This window comes from Grammomys surdaster, unplaced genomic scaffold (genome assembly GCF_004785775.1).
Source record: "Grammomys surdaster isolate TR1022 unplaced genomic scaffold, NIH_TR_1.0 169, whole genome shotgun sequence".
Classification (NCBI taxonomy): Eukaryota; Metazoa; Chordata; class Mammalia; order Rodentia; family Muridae; genus Grammomys; species Grammomys surdaster.
The window spans coordinates 8,972,034-8,992,295 of NW_021604617.1; the positions used below are offsets into that span (position 1 = coordinate 8,972,034).

Below are 20,262 nucleotides of genomic sequence, written 5' to 3' on the forward strand. Positions count from 1 at the left end.
CTCTCTCTCTCTCTCTCTCTCTCTCTCTCTCTCTCTCTCTCTCTCTCAGCAGTCCTTAGTTGACTGTAGTTCTTTGTTTAGGGGTGTCTCCCCATGACATACTCTTTTTAAAAACAGTCTTATATAGCCCAGGCTGGCCTCAGATTTACTCTGTAGCCAAGGCTGTCCTTGTATTCTTAATCTCTATAACTCTGTTTCCCAAGAGCTGGGGTTACAAGTATGTGTCACCACAGGTAGTCAAGGACCTCTTGGATGGATGGATGGATGGATGGATGGATGGATGGATGGATGGGAAACAACCCTCCAGAGACTTCTTTTACAAAAGTGACAGAGAACAACAGTGAGCAAGCAAGGGGGAAGAGGGAGAGGGAGAGGGAGAGGGAGAGGGAGAGGGAGAGGGAGAGAGAGAGAGAGAGAGGGAGGGAGGGAGGGAGGGAGGGAAGGAGGGAGGGAGGGAGGGAAGGAGAGAGAGATCCATATAAACACATAGAAGGAGCTGATAAACAGGTAGAAGCCGGTGAGGATCTACTTGGTAAGTGAACAGGACAGCTTTGCAGAAGTGTTGAAAGGCAACAGGGAGTTATCCTGTGGATAGAGGGTCAGGGGTCCATGTGTGAGAGTGTGAGATGCAGGACACACTCAGGAGATGCTGAGGTAGGGAGGGAGAGGACGGAAAGTGGGGTAGGGTTAAGAGATTGTTAGAGTGCCAAGCCAAGGATGGGTTCTGTGACATGTTCACTGAGACAACCACTGCAGAGACAGACAGAGTGGCATCTGAGCTTCAGGAAGTTCGGTTGTAAGAAGGATGGCTGGCAGGGCCAGCACTGAGCCAGCAGGCTGGGGGCTGTGGAAGACTAGGCTGGCAAAGTAGAGTCCATGTAGCCCTGGGGGAGCAGACACTGACATGGTCACATAGGGCTGTGATGTTGGAGGTGACAGATGATTTCCATTTGGGGGGCTTCTGGTCTGGATACCATATTGGTTCAGAAAGGCAGAGGCCCGATGTGTTCACAAGCCTAAGAAAGTGCTGGACGCTGGGCACCGCCCCTCACTGTGGAACAAACCGATTGGCTTGATGTAGTGAGGGTGCCTGTAGAGTGGACTGAGGCACAGACAGAGAACAGACCAAGAGAGGAGACCACCAGTTCTGCCTCGGACCTTTCTAGTCTAGCAGAGTGGAGGCAGAGAGGTTGTGGAAGAGTCTCCCATCAGGAAAAGGTTCAGCCATGATGGGACTGCCAAGAGTTCCGCACACAGCTTCCAAGAGGAGAACTTAACTGAGCTCCTCAGAGAGAGAAGGCGAAGACAGGAAGGAAAAAGGCTGGCGCTCCACTGGCCCAGCCAGTGCTCTAGCTGTAAGAGGATGCCCCTAACAGGGTCCTGTGGTCCTGGGCAGCAGCTACAGAGGAGCTGCACCCTGATAAAGGGATTAACGTAGGCCGGCAAACTGGGATATTCCCTATCCCGTCTCAGCCCCTTCTGCCTGGTCACCTACAAAAGAAAGTTTTTTTTTTTTTTGAAATCCTGCTGCTTTCTGGTTCTTTCTTGTTACCAGTTATACTCTGAAGTTAGCTGTGTCTGGTGAGGGGAGGCGAGGGCAGGGAGACAGCCGAGCCTAGGACCTACGTCTGTCCCTAGGATCTCAGGGATTCCCTGAGCCTTACTAGGTACCAGGGAGCATTCTGGGACCTGAGGAGGACATGGTAAGACCAAAATAGACCCGTGGTTAACCTCTGACAGATGTCTCTGGGGAGGTGGGAGTCTCCTAGCTTAGGGTGCAGGTGAGGCCTCCCGGGGTCCGGGAAGGTGGGTGACCTCAACGGGTCCCTGTATATGCCCCTTACAGGTGTTCTCTGTGGCTCCCCCATTTGAGGTGAATGGCCTTCCACGAGCTGTGCCTCTGGGCTTGCCCTACCAGGACTTCAAGAGAGACCTCTCTGATTATCGAGAACGGGCCCGGCTGCTCAACAGAGTCCGGAGGGTGGGCTTCTCACACATGCTGCTCACCGCCCCCCAGGTCCCATTGGCTTCCTTTCAGCCTCAGGCCAATGGGAAAGAGGGAGAAGAGGAAGAGGAGGAGGGAGAGGAGGAGGAAGAGGAGGAAGAAGAGGAAGAGGAAGAAGACGATGAGGAAGAAGAGGAAGAAGATGAAGATGAGGAGGAGGAGGCAGGGGCCCTTGGGGAGGTGCTGGGGCCTCGAAGTGGCTCTAGCAGTGAGGGCAGTGAGCGAAGCACTGAACGGAGCCAGGAGGGCGCCCCATCCACACTGCTGGCTGATGACCAGAAAGAGGCCAGGGGTCGGGCCTCCATGGCTGATGGGGACCTGGAGCCAGAGGAGGGCTCCAAAACGCTGGTGCTCGTCTCCCCCGGTGACATGAAAAAGTCACCAGTCACTGCCGAACTGGCCCCTGACCCTGATCTGGGCACCTTGGCTGCGCTCACCCCTCAGCATGAGCGGCCTCAGCCCACTGGAAGCCAGCTGGATGTATCCGAACCGGGCACCCTGTCCTCCATCCTCAAGTCTGAACCCAAGCCCTCAGGACCCGGAGCAGGGGTTGGGGTTGGGCTGGTGGCTCCCGGGGCTGGAGTCACAGCAGTGACATCACCCTTCACCAAAGTGGAAAGGACCTTCGTTCACATTGCAGAGAAATCCCACCTCAACGTCATGTCTTCCGGAGGACAGGCCTCCAGGCCTGAGGAGTTGAGCACTGGGGGCGAGTTGGGCCTGGAGATGCTCTCTGAGGGGGGCATGGCAGAGGAGGGGGCCCCAGCGCCTCTGGAGGATGGCATGGCTTTGGCAGGGCTGGATGGGACCGAGATGGAGAGCTGTGCCCTGTCTGGCCCTCCCGGGGAAACACCCTCAGAGGTAGTCACAGACTCATTGCCCAATGGCCCAGCCCTTGCTGATGGACCAGCTCCAGCACCCCCACAAGAGCCAATAACCAAGAAAGGGACCACCATCTCCCCCAGCCGCCATGCTATACCAGGATCTCGGCCCAGGAGCCGTATTCCCGTCTTGTTGTCTGAAGAGGACACAGGCTCAGAACCCTCGGGCTCACTGTCAGCCAAAGAGCGGTGGAGCAAGAGGGCGCGGCCACAGCAGGACCTGGCTCGGCTGGTGATGGAGAAGAGGCAGGGCCGGCTGTTGCTGCGGCTGGCCTCAGGAGCCTCATCCTCCTCTAGCGAGGAGCAGCGCCGTGCCTCTGAGACACTCTCAGGCACAGGCTCTGAGGAGGACACACCTGCCTCAGAGCCCACAACAGCCTTGCCTAGGAAGGCTGGGCGGGCAGCGACCTCCCGGAGCCGGATTCCCCGCCCCATCAGTGTGTCCATGCCTGCAGAAGGCCAGCAGTTTCCTGGCAGATCTCATGGTGCGGCCTCAGCGACCGACTCGGCCATCACCAGCAGGTGAGAGACCCCTGCCAGCCTTGGTTGTGGGCAGAGTGACCACAGGTCCTCTAGGGACTTCTCAGAGCCAGTGTTAGGAGCTATGACACACCCTCAGATACCTCTCTGGTCTACCAAAGCCAAGCTGGGCACTGTGTCACTTGTGGTTCAGTGACTGTTGCTGGGCTCAAGGGAACAAGAACAGCATAGTTAGAGGGGACATGGTGAGGTGTCCCTGGGGGAAGCTGATGGTATGCCATGGGACATTTGAAGCCAAAAGGTAATATGACCCTTAAGGAGAATCTGTAGCAGACTCCGATCAAAATGCAGGATGGAACAGCAGGCCTCTGTTTACTCCTCTGTGCCTCTTCCATCCTACCCAGCTCTGAGAATGCAAATCTCTAGGGCTCAGTGCTCAAAGGTATTCTGAAAACATCCCTCCTGTCTCCCCTGCCTCCCTTCTCCTGTTCCTTTTCTTTTGTCCTCTGCCCCTCCGCAGGCTCCAGTTGCAGAAGCCCTCAGGGTTGGCCCCTGCTGCCGACCTCCGTCCCAAACAGTCCGCGAGCCGGGGTCCCGGCCTAGGTCGCGCCCAAGTCTCCAAGCCCGCAGCACCCCGCAGTCCCGGCCTCCCCGCCTCCACTGCGCGCCACATCAGCGGGTCTCCGCGGAGCCAGTCCCTGCCCCGCAAAGAGAGCTCCTCCCCTTCGCATCAAGCCCGTCCTGGCGTCCCTCCATCCCGGGGGGTCCTCCAAGTCAGATCTCAGCCGGAGGCCTCCCCGGGGGCCCCCAAGAAAGGACCCAGGGGGAAACAACTGCAGACTCAGCGCGCAGCAACCAAAGGCCGGGCGGCGGTTTCAGAGGGTCGGTCCGGGACTAGATAATGACACCCGCCTGCGGCTCTCTGCGGCACTCCCTCCCTCCCCCCCACCCCCCGTCCCCACCCGCAGCCGGCCACACTGGAGCAGCTTCCAGCACAGCCTTACGCGCCCGCCCGCGCGCCACCGCGGCCCCAGCTTCCCGCCTGCACCCACCAGGACGCACGTGAGCACATGTCGTGCCCAGCAGCCCAGCCAGCCCACTGACCCAGGACGGGGCGTCTGTCTGTCTCTGCGTCCTGCCTCCTTCCTGCCGCCGCTCTTTGCAGGGACAGGCTCATAACAGATCCTCTGCCCCGGGAAGGCTCAGCCACTTATCGCTCCGAAGACTCCGCTTCTGGAGCTGGTCCCCTTCACACACCAGGTCTTGGCTGGGCTCTGGCCTCCACCAAGGGGCTTACACCTGCTTACACCTCGTGCGACCCACCGTGTCCTCTTAACCCCCACCTTCTTGTAGCCAGCCCCCAAACCTACCCAACAGGAGAAACAGCCTCAAACTCCCTAAGTGCGCAGGCTCTGGCCTGCCCAGTCTCCTAGGAGCCATGGTGACCATAGAAGGCCAGGCTGGGATCGGGGAAGTGGGACCCAGGGGTCGTTGATCTATTTAGACTTAAGGGGACACCTCCGGCCTTGCTAAAGTCAGCTCTATGAAGGGCACAGGCTGTGTGAATCTTTGCTCCCTCCTCTCTCTGGGGGACAGATATCCCTTTCTGAATAGGAATGAATGGGGCCTCTGGAAGCGAGCACCTGCCTTCCTAGGCAAGTGTTTCCCAGAGGGAATTTGGAATGGGGCTTTTAAAAGGTTACTCACTTCTCTGGTCCTCTGGTCTAGTACTCAGGACCCTTTACCATCAGGAAAGTCCTTCCTGCTGTCTAACCTCAATCCTGCGTACTGCAGTTTCTGCCAGCTTTCCTCTCTCAAGTTCCACACAGGTGGAGAGTGGCTGGCTATCACCTTCTGTGTGTTGGTCATTTGGGGGGTTAGGGACTATGTTCTGGCTCTCATCCTTCTTCCTGACGTCTCTGCTGTGGGAATAGGCTGGCTCAGGCACCATCCTCCTAAGTGGGCAGAGGAGGCAGGCTGAGGTAGACAGGCTCCTCCAGGAGGCAGAAGGCCCTTCTCACTTTAAAGTGTGTGTGTGAGATGTAGCTTGAGCCCACCCCCACCCCTACCCAGTTCACCCTGGGCCCTTCTTGCTCTGAGCCAGCTCACACAGCTGAGCTGCTCTGTGCCTGACATGGGGCCTCCTCCTGCATTTTGGCTTCTGCATAGTTCGCCCACCTCATCAGGAGCCTCAGCTGCTAACATCTGGAGCAAACAGCATCTTGGCTGCAGGTGGGACAGGCAACACCTCCTGTCTGGGACAGGGACTCCCCGAGGGCCTCCTAGAAAGCACTCACAGCCTCCACCCCCTGTTCTGGCCCCTGTGTCCTTCCCTGAGCCACAGAGAGCAAACCAAGACATTCTGGTGAAGGAAGGCCTCAGTATGCCACCGGCCCGGCCACATCTACACCCGTGGGATGGGCTGGGAGAAGCTCGTGCCAGCTGAACTCCTCATGTAGGGTCAGCAGGTCCGGGCAGCTTCCGTGCCAGAAGGCAGCTCTACAGACCAGCTAGGGGAGGACACCAGAGTGGATAGTCTTTGAGATCTATCCATGCTGACGCAGACGCTCCCAGAACACTCAGGAAACCTCTGGATACAGTTATCTTTGTCACCCCAAGGCCCTCTAATTGTCCCCTAGTCCAGTGACGGGGCAGAGGGCTCACTTCCTCCCACCCAGAGCTTTTATGAATGACAATCAGCTCACGCCAGGTGGGGACCAGGGCATGACCCCAGTGCCCAGCCCCTGGGCCTGCCCCTTGCCACCAACCGAACTGTGAATGTAGGTCCCCCACTCAGTCTCATTTCTGCTGTAGGACCAACACCACCCAGGTTTGGAGATTGAAAGAAGGGAAGGCCTAGAAGAGCCCGGGCTCACCCCAACACCGTCTATAGCCAATGCTCAGGCTGGTACAGATCAGATGCAAAGGCCAGCCTCCCCTTGGGATTCCAGACCTACAGAGGGCTCCATCTGATCTCAGGCTTCCGAGTCAGTGATGTCATCGGGCTGGGAGGAAGGAGGGACAGAGGACCAGCAGAGGTGGGTGCTGAGGGGGGCTGAGTGGTTCCTCTCCCCAGGAAGGAACCAGGGCAGAGGAAACCACATCTCCCCCGATGCCCCACGCCAGAGCTGCTGCCCTCGCCTTGAGGATCACCCGTCCCCTGCACTAGGCCCTTCGGGTTCCTTTCCCTCCTCTCAGAGTGGCACAGTACCACCACCGTCTCTTACGACCCCCCATCCTGACTGCCTACATCGCTGGCTCAGATGTGGGCTGTGCTCACCTCAATGCGCCTTCCCTCCCCAGCCGTACCGTGTGCCGAGGGTGCCGGAGAATGCCCCAGGCACATGGTTCTCTGGCTTCTCAGCACCTCCCCAGGGGCCTGGCTTGCTCAGTCTTCTGAGCCCCCTGGGCAGGTGTCGGGGGACAGGAAGTTGCCCCCTCTCCCTGGGAAGCAACAGAAGAATGTTTACACGCCACACAGAATGTAACAGCCCTTGCCCACCCGTCCCAGTCACTGCATGGCCTCTGCCCACCCTGTGCCTGCCCACTCCTCCGACACCAACACCTTGCAAGTCGCTGTCACAACTAGATCGGGTCTCAGAAGGGAAGTAGCCATCACACCATTAAAAAGCCTGTGGACCTTTCTGCTGGCCTGGACTCTTTTTCCCTTTAGGGAGGGCAGGGCAAAACCCAGCCCCTGAGGGTGGGGGTGGGCAGGAGACAAGATACCAGATGGTGTCAAGCGGGCAGAGATGACTTCTCCACAGAGAAGGAAAAGGAAGTTCAGGTCTGGTATAGGTGATTTGTTCAGGGTCTCGCAGAAGAGATTTCCATCCTAGCAAAGCTCCCACTGAGCTCCCTGGTTGTCTTTGCTGAGGGCCGTAGAGCCTCCATTTGGCTGGGCACAGAGAGGGGAAAGAAGCGAAACTGTCATGTCCCCGAAGAAAGCAGATATAATCAAGTGTTTCCGGAGACGCAGAGAGCACAGCAGCTCACAGGCGACGGCATTGCCAAGCCCACCCTTCCCACCCACCTGTGGCACAGCCTCTGCACGTGCACAAGCGTATCCTATGGATACACTCGTGAAACACCAGAGCCTCCGCTACGAATCTGAAACACAAGAAGTTCTGAAAACATCGAGCTTCTTCCTTAGATGGATACGTGATCTTCAGATGGGTGCATGGTCATTTGGTATCAAAGCCCAAAGGGAAAGCTACGCTCGGTGGCCTCGCGTCTGTAATCCCAGCAGCCATAGAAACCCGAAGCAGAGGGATTTGGAGAGCTCAAGCCCAGCCTGGACTACATAGTAAGTTCAAGTCCAGCCTAGGCTAAGTATTAGACCATCAAAGAAAGAAAGAAAGAAAGAAAGAAAGAAAGAAAGAAAGAAAGAAAAAGAAAGAAAGAAAGAAAGAAAAGAGAAGCCATGGGAAGTTGTTTATAGCACTAATTTCACTTACACATGTTTTCAGTGGAATGAAAAATTTTTTGAGACAAGGTCTTTCCAGGTAGCCCAGGCTAGCTGCAAATGTGCCATCTTCCTGCCTCAAACTCCCAAGTGCTGGGATAACAGGAGTGTACCACTATGCTTAGTTAGATGGAGATATTAATGTCTTGGATTATGAGACACTGCTCTTGACTCCTATTTCATATGTGGACTATGCATGGAATTACTTTCCTTCCTTTAAAAAAAAAAGTATTTCATCTCTCTATCTTCTGTGATGTCAATGGTTTTGATAAGAGATTGTGGACCGAAAAAAGTAATGGCTCAAGAGCAGTCCTGACGTCAGCAGGGCAAGGTCCAGACGTGTGATGAGGACTCCACCAAAACGGAGGAAAGTGGCTGGGGTTCTTATGGGCCAGTCTCCACAACTAAGAAGCCATGTGTGAGGGGTACAGGGAGGCAGGAGGATGCCAAGTGTCTGTGGCCCACAGGGGGTGGGCTGGATGAAGGGAGACCGCCATGGAGAGGAACAGGAAGTACCCTTTGGATTTTGAACCCCAAACTCACTGGAAGTGAATCTTTTCACTTGGCAGACACAAAAACAATTTTCTCCCCAGACCTGGCTCCGGGCCACCCTGGGGTGGGAAGCGAGGTCACGTGGGTTTGGAAGCCCATCCCTTCCTGGGGTGCTGCCCTTGGATATCCAGAGCCTCAGCCTCCTGGGACCCCTTCCTCTCACTTGAACGGCAGTGGGCTCCGGGCCTTCTGTGGGGCCCAATGTACCATCACTTTCATCCCGTTAACATGTCCAGAGCAGGACATACTTGTAGTAAATGCTAAAAGCATATCAAATAAAAGACACCCCCCTGTGCATGACTCCGACCATCGGGAGACGACTTGTCAATGGCTTGGTGTGTACCATCACAGACCTTTTTTATGTTTATAATAACGCCTCTCTCTCTTTCTCTCTGTCCATATATATTTCTTATAAATAAAAGAGGAGCATATTATACCTACTGTTGAGAAATGTGGCTTTTGTTTTTCTTCAGCTTTTGTGACAGGATTTCTCTGGGTAACAGCCCTGGCTGTCTTGAAACTTCTCTTTGAAGACCAGGCTGGCCTAGAACTCACAGAGATCCACCTGCCCCTGCCTCCCTAGTGCTAGGATTAAAGATGTTCACCACCACTGCCTGGCTCAGAGATGTGACTTTTATTCCCAACAGTATGCACTGAAACACAAGTCCACACCATCCTGAGAGCCGGGGATCAAATCCACAGTCTTGTTCGTGCCAGACATATGCACTCCTCCTGAGCAGTCTCCAGCTCCCTTCCACCTCAAAACTGTGGATATTAGTCTATAAAATATATAAATGCACATGTTTATATATTAATTATTCAGTATATAGATGTAAGTCACGTATAACTTTCAGAAGCCAGTTTTCTCTTTGTACCACATGGGTCCTGAGAATTTATAACCTCGGGTGCATTCTCTGCAGCATCTTCTTCCCTGCCCCTCCCCCACCTTTCAAAGGTTATTTTGTTGTTCTATAATTTATGCGCTTGTTATATAATTTATATAATTTCCAACTCAAATTACACAACTCAGTGTGATGGCACCCATCACCACAACCAGTTGTAGAGCAAGCATTCCGGCCCTGCACAGAGACACCCCTCTCCACTAATTACCATTCTCACATTTGGTTCTTACCCTCACAACCTGAGACCATCGCTAATCTACCTCCCACGGATAGATCCACCTATCTGGGGCCCTGGGAATGTAACTCTGGGTAGAATTATAACTCAAGGCCATGGGTTTGAATCCTGACACTGCATAAACCTCGTATGTTGGCAGAAGCCTGCAATCCTAACACTCAGAGGGCAGAGGCAGGAGGATTAGGAGTCATCCCCAGACAGTGAGTTCCAGGCTGGATTGGGTACATGAAACTGTCTCAAACCAGCAACAAACCCCCAACTGCCTACATATATAGGATGGCTTCATGACCTTTTGATTACACAGTTTCTTTCCGTTTATAATTAACAAACAATATGCTACTGTTTGGACACACAGCAGTGTACTTATCCACCCATAAACTGAATATTTTGATTATTACAAATACTACTATGTACAAGTTTTTTAGTATGTTTCATTACTTCTATGTGTGTGTATGTATGTATCCATGTGTGTATAAATGTGTGTATGTATGTGTGTATGCATGTGTGTATGTATGTGTATATGTGTGTGTGTGTGTGTGTGTATGTGTGTGTAGTGAATTACTATGTCATTGGATATTGCCATGCTTAACATTTTGAGGAATCACCAAATGTCCATTTTTTTCCATTTGTCTCTGCATTGACAATGACCCCCCTCCTCCCACCGTGTTCTTTTTATGACTAAAAGAGCATAATGTCGCCCCACACAGACATTTTGTATCTACTTCACCAGTTCCCTATGGCTTCTCATTATACTACTGCTCGCTGTTCCAGGTCATGCCGTAGTCAGCATCATGGCTCTGCCTCCCCACCTCCTGTAACTGCTGATCTAGACTTCCCAGAGTAAATGGACATATGAAAAGTGGCGCCGGGCGGTGGTAGCGCACGCCTTTAATCCCAGCACTTGGGAGGCAGAGGCAGGCGGATTTCTGAGTTCGAGGCCAGCCTGGTCTACAGAGTGAGTTCTAGGACAGCCAGGGTTACAAAGAGAAACCCTGTCTCGAAAAACCAAACAAAAAAAAGAAAGAAAGAAAGAAAGAAAGAAAGAAAGAAAGAAAGAAAGAAAGGAAAGTGGCCAATTATTCCACTTTTAAATTGTCCATTATTGAGATGAAATGAGAGAATGTGCCGATTATCAGTTAATTATGTCGGCATTCATCCCATAAATCATCTCCTTGAGAAGGGTCTTGTGCAGCCCAGGGCAGTCTCAAACTCACTATGCAGCTCAAGGCAACATTTGAATTTCTGATCTTCCTGCCTCCACCCACTGAGCGCTGGGGTTATTGGTCTCCTCCTGTTTCTTCAATAAACTGTCTGGGCCATTTCTGGGCTGCACCTCTCTCAGAGGCCACGTTAGACACCAAGCCTTTTCAGATTCGCAGGAACAAGTACAGGGTGTTCTCAAACGAGTGGTTGGGAATCATTTTCTATGTGCTGTGTGAACTGACACATGCAACTCAAGACTGGGAGCATTAAGAAAGACCCCTTGTCAGATGTGTCTTTTTTTTTTAAAAGTTAAGTGATTATTTTTCATGTTTAAAAGTTTTCAAGGGCGCAGGATGTGCTCATACCTTTAATCGCAGCACCTGGGAGCCAGAGGCAGGTGGATCTCTGTGAGTTCAAGTATTGCCTATATTGCCTAGTCTTTGTAGAGTTCCAGGAAAGAGAGACCCTGTTTCAAAAACAAAACAAAGCCAAACAAAACATTTTTTTTTCAAGACAGGGTTTCTCTTTATAGCCGTGGCTGTCCTGGAGGCTGGTGCTCACCTCTTCCCTAGGAGCCTGAGACTCACCAAGCTCACCTGCTCAAGTGTAACTCAGTTGTAGGAATTATCTGATGTCAACAGACAAGAATCCACTCATCACAGCCGGCAATGATGGTGAACACTGTTAAATCTCAGCACTCAGCCTGGTCTACAGAGTGAGTTCCAGGACAGCCTGGTCTACAGAGTGAGTTCCAGGACAGCCTGGTATACAGAGTGAGTTCCAGGACAGCCTGGTCTACAGTGTGAGTTCCAGGACAGCCTGGTCTACAGAGTGAGTTCCAGGACAGCCTGGTCTACAGAGTGAGTTTCAGGACAGCCTGGTCTACAGAGTGAGTTCCAGGACAGCTCCTGAGTTGATCCTTGGCCTCCATATGCGCATAAACACACAAGAAAACATACCTATACACACATACACTCATTCATACACACCTACACACACTCACTCAAACCTACAAATACATAACACTCACAACTACAAGTCTCACACATACCTACACACATTTACACACAAACACACACACCTATACATATACACACACACACTCACACACCTAAACAACACACACACACACACTCCAATAAAAGCTAGTTCATTTAGAGTTAATTTGGAATTAATTCGCACTCTGTCAGACTGGGTATTTTACGCCGTCATCCATATTGTCATCTGTCTCTAAACGCCGTGATCTTTGCCACCAGCATTCTTAGTGACATGAGAGACAAGCCATGTGGATCAGGGTCAGGGAAGGTGAAGCCAAGGTACAAATTACTACCAAATTTCTCTCTGAAAAAAAGGCCTACAGGTTTAGACTTGAAGAATTTCCTAGGATCCAAGGTAAGAGAGAGAAATGGTCACTTATTATTTATATAATAAAATGCGATAACAACAACAACAACAATAATAATAATAATAATAATAAATCAAACCAAATAAAGCATCAGAGCTAGGCATTGTAGCTCATGCCTAGAATACCAACACTTGGGATGTAGAGACAAGATTATGAGTTCAAGGTTATCCTCAGTAACATAGTGAGTTTAAGGCCAACCTGGGCTACACCAGACCTAGGTTTGTTTTAAAACAAAAACAAAACAAAAATAAATAAAGAAAACCCCCAACGAAAGGATCACATTCCTGTTTAAAACCCGTCCACTAGCTCCCATTGCTGGGGGGCTTTGGGGGGGAGTCCTGATCCCTGACTCAGCCTCTTAGACCTCCCAAGCCCAGCTCCTCCCCCAGCCCACTCGTGACTCCTGAGCACATATGCCCACACACCTTCACTCCAGGTTTGGACAACCTATTTGGACCTTCCTGTGGGCTGCTGGAGGGTATGAGCTGTGTCCGAGGCATCTCTGTAAGAACGGAATGCCAGCTGCTTTAGAATCTGCACGCCTGTCCCTGCAGCAGGCCCTCTTCGCTGCTCCCAGAGACGCTCACCACATGCTTGTCAGCACACACCGAATGACCTGGCCCTCACCATGTGCCCTTCAGCACACACGAGCGCTGCAGACAGTCCCTCCTCTGAGCTTTCCCTGGAAGTGTCTGGGGCCTCCGGGAGCCGGCTGGAACACATCTCAGCGGCTTGGGGCCTGTGTGTGTCCGGGTTCCTGATGCTTTCTCTGCAGATGCTTTCTCTGCATGCTCTGCGGCTTAGCCGCTGTACAGCCTCAGTCCGTCCCCACCCTGTGCTTGTTTGCTTTATTTAGAGTGGGAGATAGAGTAAATCAGCACTTTTCAACGTTTTAAAAAGTATCATAGGCCTTTTCTCAAAGAACATCTAATGGCGCTTTGGCATTTGGGGAATCAGCTTAGAGCATGTTAGCGCTTGTGGCTTCTGCCCTGCCTTTACCTCAGGGTGAGCACCTTGGGTGTCTATTGCTGCAATGAAACACCATGACCAAAAGTAACTTGGAAAGGAAAGGATGTAGTTTATGTACACTTCCACACCACTGTTCATCACTGAAGGAAATCAGGAAAGGAACACAAACGGGGGAAGAAACCTGGAGGCAGGAGCTGATGCAGAGGCCATGGAGGGTGCCACCTACTGGCTTTCTGAGAGAACCCAGAAGCACCAGCCTAGGGGTGACTCCTCCCACAGTGGACTGGGGCTGGGTCCTACCCCATAGATCAGTCATTAAGAAAATGCCCTGTAGACTTTCCTGCCTACAGCTAACTATGGGTCATTCTTTGATTGACTCTAGCTTGTGTCAAGTTGATGGAAAACTACCTGGTTCACAGACTGAGAGGCAACTGAGGCGTCAGGAGGAACAGAGCCTTCTTCCAAGTACTTCTTGGAAACCAGTACTCCAAGGGTCATCCAGGATGCTCTTGAACAAGCAGACTGGACTGCAGATGAAAGTTCCAGAGACCCCACACAGGGCCAGCACAGTCCCAGGAGAGACTTAGGTCAGGGCATCCACTCCAGACATGGGCGAGGGGTCTGAGGAAAGCTTGAGGTTTATCAGAGGGCTCCCTTACCCCAGGAGAGCCCAGCCTTCATCCTGAGTCCTGGGCTGTGGGCCAAACTGTGCCATGCCTGCAAATAGACAAGGTTGACCAAAAGCTCCATAGGACAAAGGCCATTCAGGACAGCAGGCACTGTACCCAGGGGACCTGTTCCTCTTACACAGCTTTGAAGGTCTAATGAGTAGCCCGGCCTCACTGCTTTTTCCACACCCGGCTGCCCTCCTATGCCAACCCTTAGCTCCCCTACCGGGTCTCTGAGCTCCAATGAGTAAAGGCCATGACCTCTGGGGAATGGTGGCCTTCCCTTAGGAGCTAGGCTAGCCAGGTAGGATTCATTAGACGTGTGGGTGATGGGGGAGGGCCCAGGCCTGGGCCAGCCCCGGAGGGCTGGATTCTGACTACAGACTCTCCACTCATCAATGCAACCATTTCCACCTCCATAGTCCAAGAGTCTATGCGGCAGGCAGGTTGTCTGGTCCTAGGGACTACAGAGGGATACCTGGTGGGTGGGGAGCATGAGCTTTGAAGAACTGCTGGGCAAGGTGGGCGGCTTTGGCCCCTTCCAACTGCGGAATCTGGTCCTGATGGCCCTGCCCCGAGTGCTCCTCCCCTTGCATTTTTTCCTGCCCGTCTTCATGGCCGCCGTGCCTGCCCACCATTGTGCCCTGCCTGGTGCCCCTGCCAACCTCAGTCACCAGGACTTGTGGCTGGAAGCCCATCTACCCCGGGAGGCTGACGGCAGCTTTAGCTCCTGTCTCCGCTTTGCCCATCCCCAGGCTCCCCGCAATGTCACCTCGGGGACAGAGGTGTACAGCTCTGAGGAGTCTGCCGGTGAGCCCCTCACGGTGCCCTGCTCTCAGGGCTGGGAGTACGACCGCTCAGAATTCTCCTCCACCATTGTAACTGAGGTACCTGAGCCCAGAGGGTGAGGGATGTGTGAGTGGCTTGGGCCATGCCATTACCTTGGGGGTGGTGAGAACCCGAGATGGCCTTCCTGTGCTCTGAGAGTTTTTGTTCCTTGTGTGTAGAGGGCCTGGGACTTTAAAGCTGGACTCAGTTCATTTGCTGTAATTCACCCGAGGGCTAAGGCAGCTCCAGGGGGTTGGAACATCGGCTGAGAAGGTCATCTCTGTAGTAAGAGACAGAGACACTGCAGAGGGCTCCACTTCTCCCCTCTTCCTCATTTCTGTCCCAGGTCTGAGATCTACCAGATTCATCCAGAGAGGAAGGGTGGGTGGGAGTCTCTCTAAGGAGAGACAGGCAACAGGATTCCCTGGTGGTGGTGATGGACCTCCGTGGGAAAAAGCTGAGCTTTGGGACTTGGGAGAGGCAAAGTCTTCCTTTTCTGATGCTGAGGTTGATAGCTAGGGACAGAGTATCTTCTGGAATGTCAGAGTTGCCTGGGAGCCTAGAGAGGAGGGACTGGTACCTGCTGGGGAGGGGCTCAGACATGGAGGAGGTTTTCCCTGCTTGTCTTTGCAGTGGGATCTGGTGTGTCAGCAGAGAGGCCTGAACAAAATCACCTCCACTTGCTTCTTCGTCGGGGTGCTGGTGGGGGCTGTGGTGTATGGATACTTGTCTGACAGGTGAAATAGGGGACCAGTGTGGGGACAGGCCTCATCATCTGTATCCAGGAAGCCCCATTGGGGACCTGACCTTGCATGATCCTTGGCAGGTTTGGCCGGCGCCGGCTTCTGCTGGTGGCCTATGTGAGCTCCCTGGTGCTGGGCCTGGCATCTGCAGCCTCGGTCAACTATGTCATGTTTGTCGTCACCCGTATGCTCACGGGCTCAGCCCTGGCTGGTTTCACCATCATTGTGCTACCACTAGGTGAGGCAGACAAACACGGGCAAGGCCTGGAGGGAGGCTGCCAGGGTGAGACGGACCTGTCCGACCCCCTGCTAACTGTCTCTGTCTCCAGAGTTGGAGTGGCTGGATGTGGAACACCGCACTGTGGCTGGGGTCATCAGCAGCTTCTTCTGGTCAGGAGGTGTGCTTCTGCTGGCTCTGGTCGGGTACCTCATACGGAGCTGGCGGTGGCTTCTGCTAACTGCCACCCTGCCATGTGTCCCAGGCATCATCAGTATCTGGTGAGAATGTCGAGCTGCTGGGAGTGGGAGACACATACAACCAAAGCGCAATTAGTTAGACATTCAAAAATGGGGCTGGAGAGATGGCTTAGCTGTTAGCACACACTGCTCTTCCAGAGGACTCATATCAGACGGAATGTAAGTCCAGCTCCCAGGGATCAGACACCTCTGGCCTCTGTGGGCTACACACACATGCTCATACTCAAAGACGCAGAGAGAGAGACACACACACACATAGGCATATACACAGACACACACACACAAACACAGATACATACATACACACACATACACACACTCAACTAAAAATAATAAGAACAAAGAAAGAAAGAAAGAACAAGAACACCGTGAGATAGGCTGGGGATTGGTTCAGTTGGTAAAGTGCTTGCCTACCACACATAAAACCCTGGGTTCATCTCCAGTACTGAATAAACCAGTCACGGAGGTGTATGTCTTTATTCACAACACTTATGAGGTGGAGGCATGAGGATCAGAAGTTCACGGTCGTGCTCTAATCTCTTGGGAGGTAGAGATAAGAGGATCTGGGTCCTGCTGGCCAGCCAGTCTACCTGGATAGGCACATTCCGGGCTCAGTGAGAAAGCCTGTCTCAAACATCTAAGATGGAGAGTGACAGAGAAGACACATGATGTCACCTGATCCTGTATGTACATGCACATATACAAACATGTGTACTTCATACTACACACACACACACACACAGAGACAGAGGCAGAGACAGAGACAGAGGGTGGAGGGAGGAGAGAGAGGGAGAGGGAGAGAGAGAGGTCTAAGAGAAGTCAGAAAAAAATGGAAACCAGTAGAAGGAAGACAGCACACAACACGGAAGCAGAGGACAGATGTGAAGAGACAGACTGACCCGAGAGAGGCAGGGACAGGGATGGGAATTCAAAGGGTCCGGTGGGGACACAGAGATAGTGATGATACAGTGATGGAGAGTCAGACGTTGTCATGTATCAGTATATCTGTCCGGCCTCCATCCTGCATCCTCCTGCAAGAAGTGTTGGCTGGTGCTGGGAGCTAAGGTTTTGAGGGTAAGACCAATTCGGCTAAGGAAGGAAGGATGGGGTGGGGGGGAGGTGGGATCTAGACCTGAACCAAGCTGTAAGGGAAGAGACAGCTTCTGAACTGGGGCTGGGCAGTAGGGGACTTGGGGGAGGGATGTCTTTTCAGGCTGAGGGAGCTGCATGACTGAGAGCCTGAAGTGGACAGCTTGGGATCTCAGGAGGCAGAGCTGGCCTGCAAGGCTGGCTTCTGGCTGCAGGTCCTCTGGCTTCTCCCCCTAGGTGGGTACCTGAGTCTGCACGGTGGCTTCTAACCCAGGGTCGTGTAGAGGAGGCAAAAAAGTACTTGCTTGGCTGTGCCAAGCTCAATGGACGGCCTGTGGGTGAGGACAGCCTGAGCCAGGAGGTGAGAGTGTCGACATATAAGAGACAGTACGAAGGGGTGGGTGGAGAGTTTGTGTCTGAGTGCCCCTCCTCCTGGGCCCACAATATATGAGCTCTCTCAAGTGGAGAGCTCCGAGCTTCAGAATACCCTGCCTAAGCCAGGCAGTGGTGGCGCACGCCTTTAATCCCAGCACTTGGGAGGCAGAGGCAGGAGGATTTCTGAGTTCGAGGCCAGCCTGGTCTACAGAGTGAGTTCCAGGACAGCCAGGACTACACAGAGAAACCCTGTCTCGAAAAAAAAAAAAATACCCTGCCTAGCTCTGGTGGGCCGTATCCCTTACTCCCAGCTCTCCATGTGTACTTCCAACCCATTACTGCTAAGGAGACAGAGAAGCAGAGAGCGCGCACTGGCTTCTGAGACAAGCTCTAAAGTCGAAATCTTCCTTTCTCTCCCAACCAGGACCTGAACAAAGTGGTCGTCATGGAAAGGGTGTTGCAGAGACCCTCATACTCAGACCTGTTCCGGACATCGCAGCTCAGACGTATCTTGCTGTGCTCCATGGTGATGTGGTAAGAGGGGGTAAGAGCTGTGTCTGGTGGACTGAGGGTATGGAAGGGAGGGGCCGAGAGTGTAACTGGGGAGGGTAGGAAGATCATCTTGGGGACGGGAAGGGGAAATCTGACTACTACAGGTTCAGTGGAGTAGGCAGCAGAGACATGTGGCTCAACTTCAGGCTCTGTAACTTCCTTGCTGTGTGACCCTGGACAACTGTCTTACCACTCTGATCCTTAACATCTGTTTTTGTGAGATGAAAGGGTTGCTGTTAGTTCCCTTGTCACAGGGTTGCTACTGAGATCGGGGTAAAGGCACTTTGGCCACTGGTATCTACTTGGGGATTATGGGTGGCTAGGGGTGAGGGAGGGGGTGATCCTAGGCTGCCATCTCTGAAGAGCCAAGTGGCAGGAGAGGCTGGGCAGGAGATGGCTCTTGAGGGACTCTGCAATTCTGTTCAGGTTTGGAGTGAACTTTTCCTACTATGGCTTGACTCTGGACCTGTCCGGTCTGGGGCTGAACGTGTACCAGTCGCAGCTGCTGTTCGGTGCTGTGGAGCTGCCCTCCAAAATTTCGACCTACTTCCTTGTGCGTCTTGTGGGACGCCGTCTCACGGAGGCTGGGATGCTGCTGTGTGCTGCTCTGACCTTTGGCATTAGCCTGGTGGTATCCTCAAGTAAGCCAGGTCTGGCGGTTAGGCTCTGCCCTCTGTGGGGACTCTGCCTCACATCCGGGGGCCTCCTGGCAACATCCCTTCACTGAGGAATCCCTTTTCCTACAGATAACAAGACCTGGATCACTGCTCTAGTGGTGATGGGGAAAGGTTTTTCTGAAACTGCCTTTACTACAGCCTACCTGTTCACGTCTGAGTTGTACCCTACTGTGCTCAGGTAAGTTGAAGACCCAGGTGACTGACCTGCCTTAACCTAAGTGTCTGCATTCACACACTGCCCACCCATTCTTTAGCTACAGCCAGATACTTCGTGTTTCAAATCTTGGAGTGCACAGGGAATTTTATCTTCTGTGCTGGGAAGCCAGTATCAGGGGTTGCCCGCATAAGATGGGAGCCTTGTGATGTGTGGCCCCTTCATCCTTTCCTGAACAGACAGACAGGATTGGGACTCACTTCGTTCGTGGGCCGGCTAGGAGCCTCTCTGGCCCCACTGGCAGCCTTGCTGGACAGAGTGTGGCTGTTGCTGCCCAAACTTGTTTACGGGGGGATTGCCCTGCTGGCTGCCTGCACTGTACTCCTGCTGCCTGAGACGAAGACGGCACAGCTGCCAGAGACCATAAAGGATGTGGAAAGAAAGAGGTATGTGTGTGTGTGTGTGTGTGTGTGTGTGTGATTTGTGGATTCAGATGTCTAAGTCCTTGACACTTAGGATGCAAAGGGGAAGACAGTTGCAGAACTACACTTGGTACCTGTACATATGTGCACAGGTGAATGTTTCGGGGTGAATACTCTGGTATGTATACAATATTTATATAAAATCATACATGAGCCTGTACATACCTTTATATATTCACAAATGCCCAGAAAGAGATGCACATGTGCACGTTGAACTATGCCTATACACCAAGAGTATGTCCAGACACATGACTTATTTGTGGGAGCTATGTGTGCTTATATTTGAGGAGCTGTGACAGCCCTGAGCCAGTCCTTGTAGGCTCCAGGACTAACCCTCTACCATGTTCCTGACACCTTCCTTATTGTCCTGTCCAGTACTCAGGAGGAAGATACACAGGTTTAGCACTGAGTTGGACTGGGGACAGCGCTCCACAGGAGCTGGAAACAGAAGGCAGGCTCTTGTGACTGGGACATCAATTCCTCTGCATAAGGATGGAGCTGCTACTGGTACTGGCTGCCTGTGTTCATCCATCTCAACGGCAGGACAACCTCCCGCAGCACTGGGCTGCTGGGGATTCTGGGCACTCCTGTCACAGTGGCAGGCTTCTGTAAATAAAGATAGATGCTCATGGGTTGGAGCAGCAGTGAGATTGGGGGAAATCCTCAGATGGGAAGCCATTGACTTGACCCTCAGTTCCGATTCCAGCTCTGCCACTGTGCATTCCCCAATGATAGTGGGGGGGGAGGGGGTAGTGAAACCTCCTAGTAGACAGGACATACTGTCAAACTGAACAAGGTGGTCCTAGGAATGCTAAGAACAGTGCTATGGGTACTTACAGTCCCCATGAGGCTGGTGAGTGTGCTACCTACAGTGCGAGGCTAGGATCTGCCCAGTTCTAGAGCCAGGGGAAGTAGATATTTTCTTGTTGCCAGGACTACCTTGTACCCCTACCCCCAAATCATTGTCTAGGCTTCATACTCAAAGAAGGTGAGCTAGTGAGTAGTGGTGCACACCTTTAATTCCAGCACTCACGAGGCAGAGGCATGCAGATCTGTGAGTTTGAGCCCAGCCCCAGGCTACAAAGCTAGTTCCAGGACAGTCAGGGCTGCACTAAGAGAC

General features: G+C 52.8%; 3 protein-coding genes across 3 annotated transcripts in view; 2 read left to right on the plus strand and 1 right to left on the minus strand.

Moving 5' to 3' along the window:
• Ttbk1 (tau tubulin kinase 1) overlaps positions 1 to 4,268 on the plus strand; it is a 41,418-nt gene extending 37,150 nt beyond the window's left edge. The window contains exons 14-15 of the mRNA XM_028766532.1: positions 1,847 to 3,408; positions 3,887 to 4,268. Coding sequence (XP_028622365.1) covers positions 1,847 to 3,408; positions 3,887 to 4,268 — 1,944 coding nt within the window. The remainder of the gene's footprint in view (positions 1 to 1,846; positions 3,409 to 3,886) is intronic.
• A 9,903-nt stretch (positions 4,269 to 14,171) lies between these two features.
• On the plus strand, positions 14,172 to 19,933 carry Slc22a7 (solute carrier family 22 member 7). The gene is made up of 10 exons (XM_028766695.1): positions 14,172 to 14,652; positions 15,227 to 15,330; positions 15,420 to 15,574; positions 15,666 to 15,834; positions 17,140 to 17,263; positions 17,702 to 17,811; positions 18,256 to 18,470; positions 18,576 to 18,684; positions 18,900 to 19,106; positions 19,525 to 19,933. Exons 1-10 carry the CDS (start codon positions 14,260 to 14,262, stop codon positions 19,931 to 19,933), a joined length of 1,995 nt encoding a protein of 664 aa, XP_028622528.1. The 5' UTR covers positions 14,172 to 14,259.
• The window catches only part of Znf318 (zinc finger protein 318), a 51,218-nt gene continuing 46,723 nt past the window's right edge, over positions 15,768 to 20,262 (minus strand). Inside the window, exon 9 of the mRNA XM_028766531.1 lies at positions 15,768 to 15,851. The gene's annotated coding sequence lies outside the window, so the exon portion shown is untranslated. The remainder of the gene's footprint in view (positions 15,852 to 20,262) is intronic.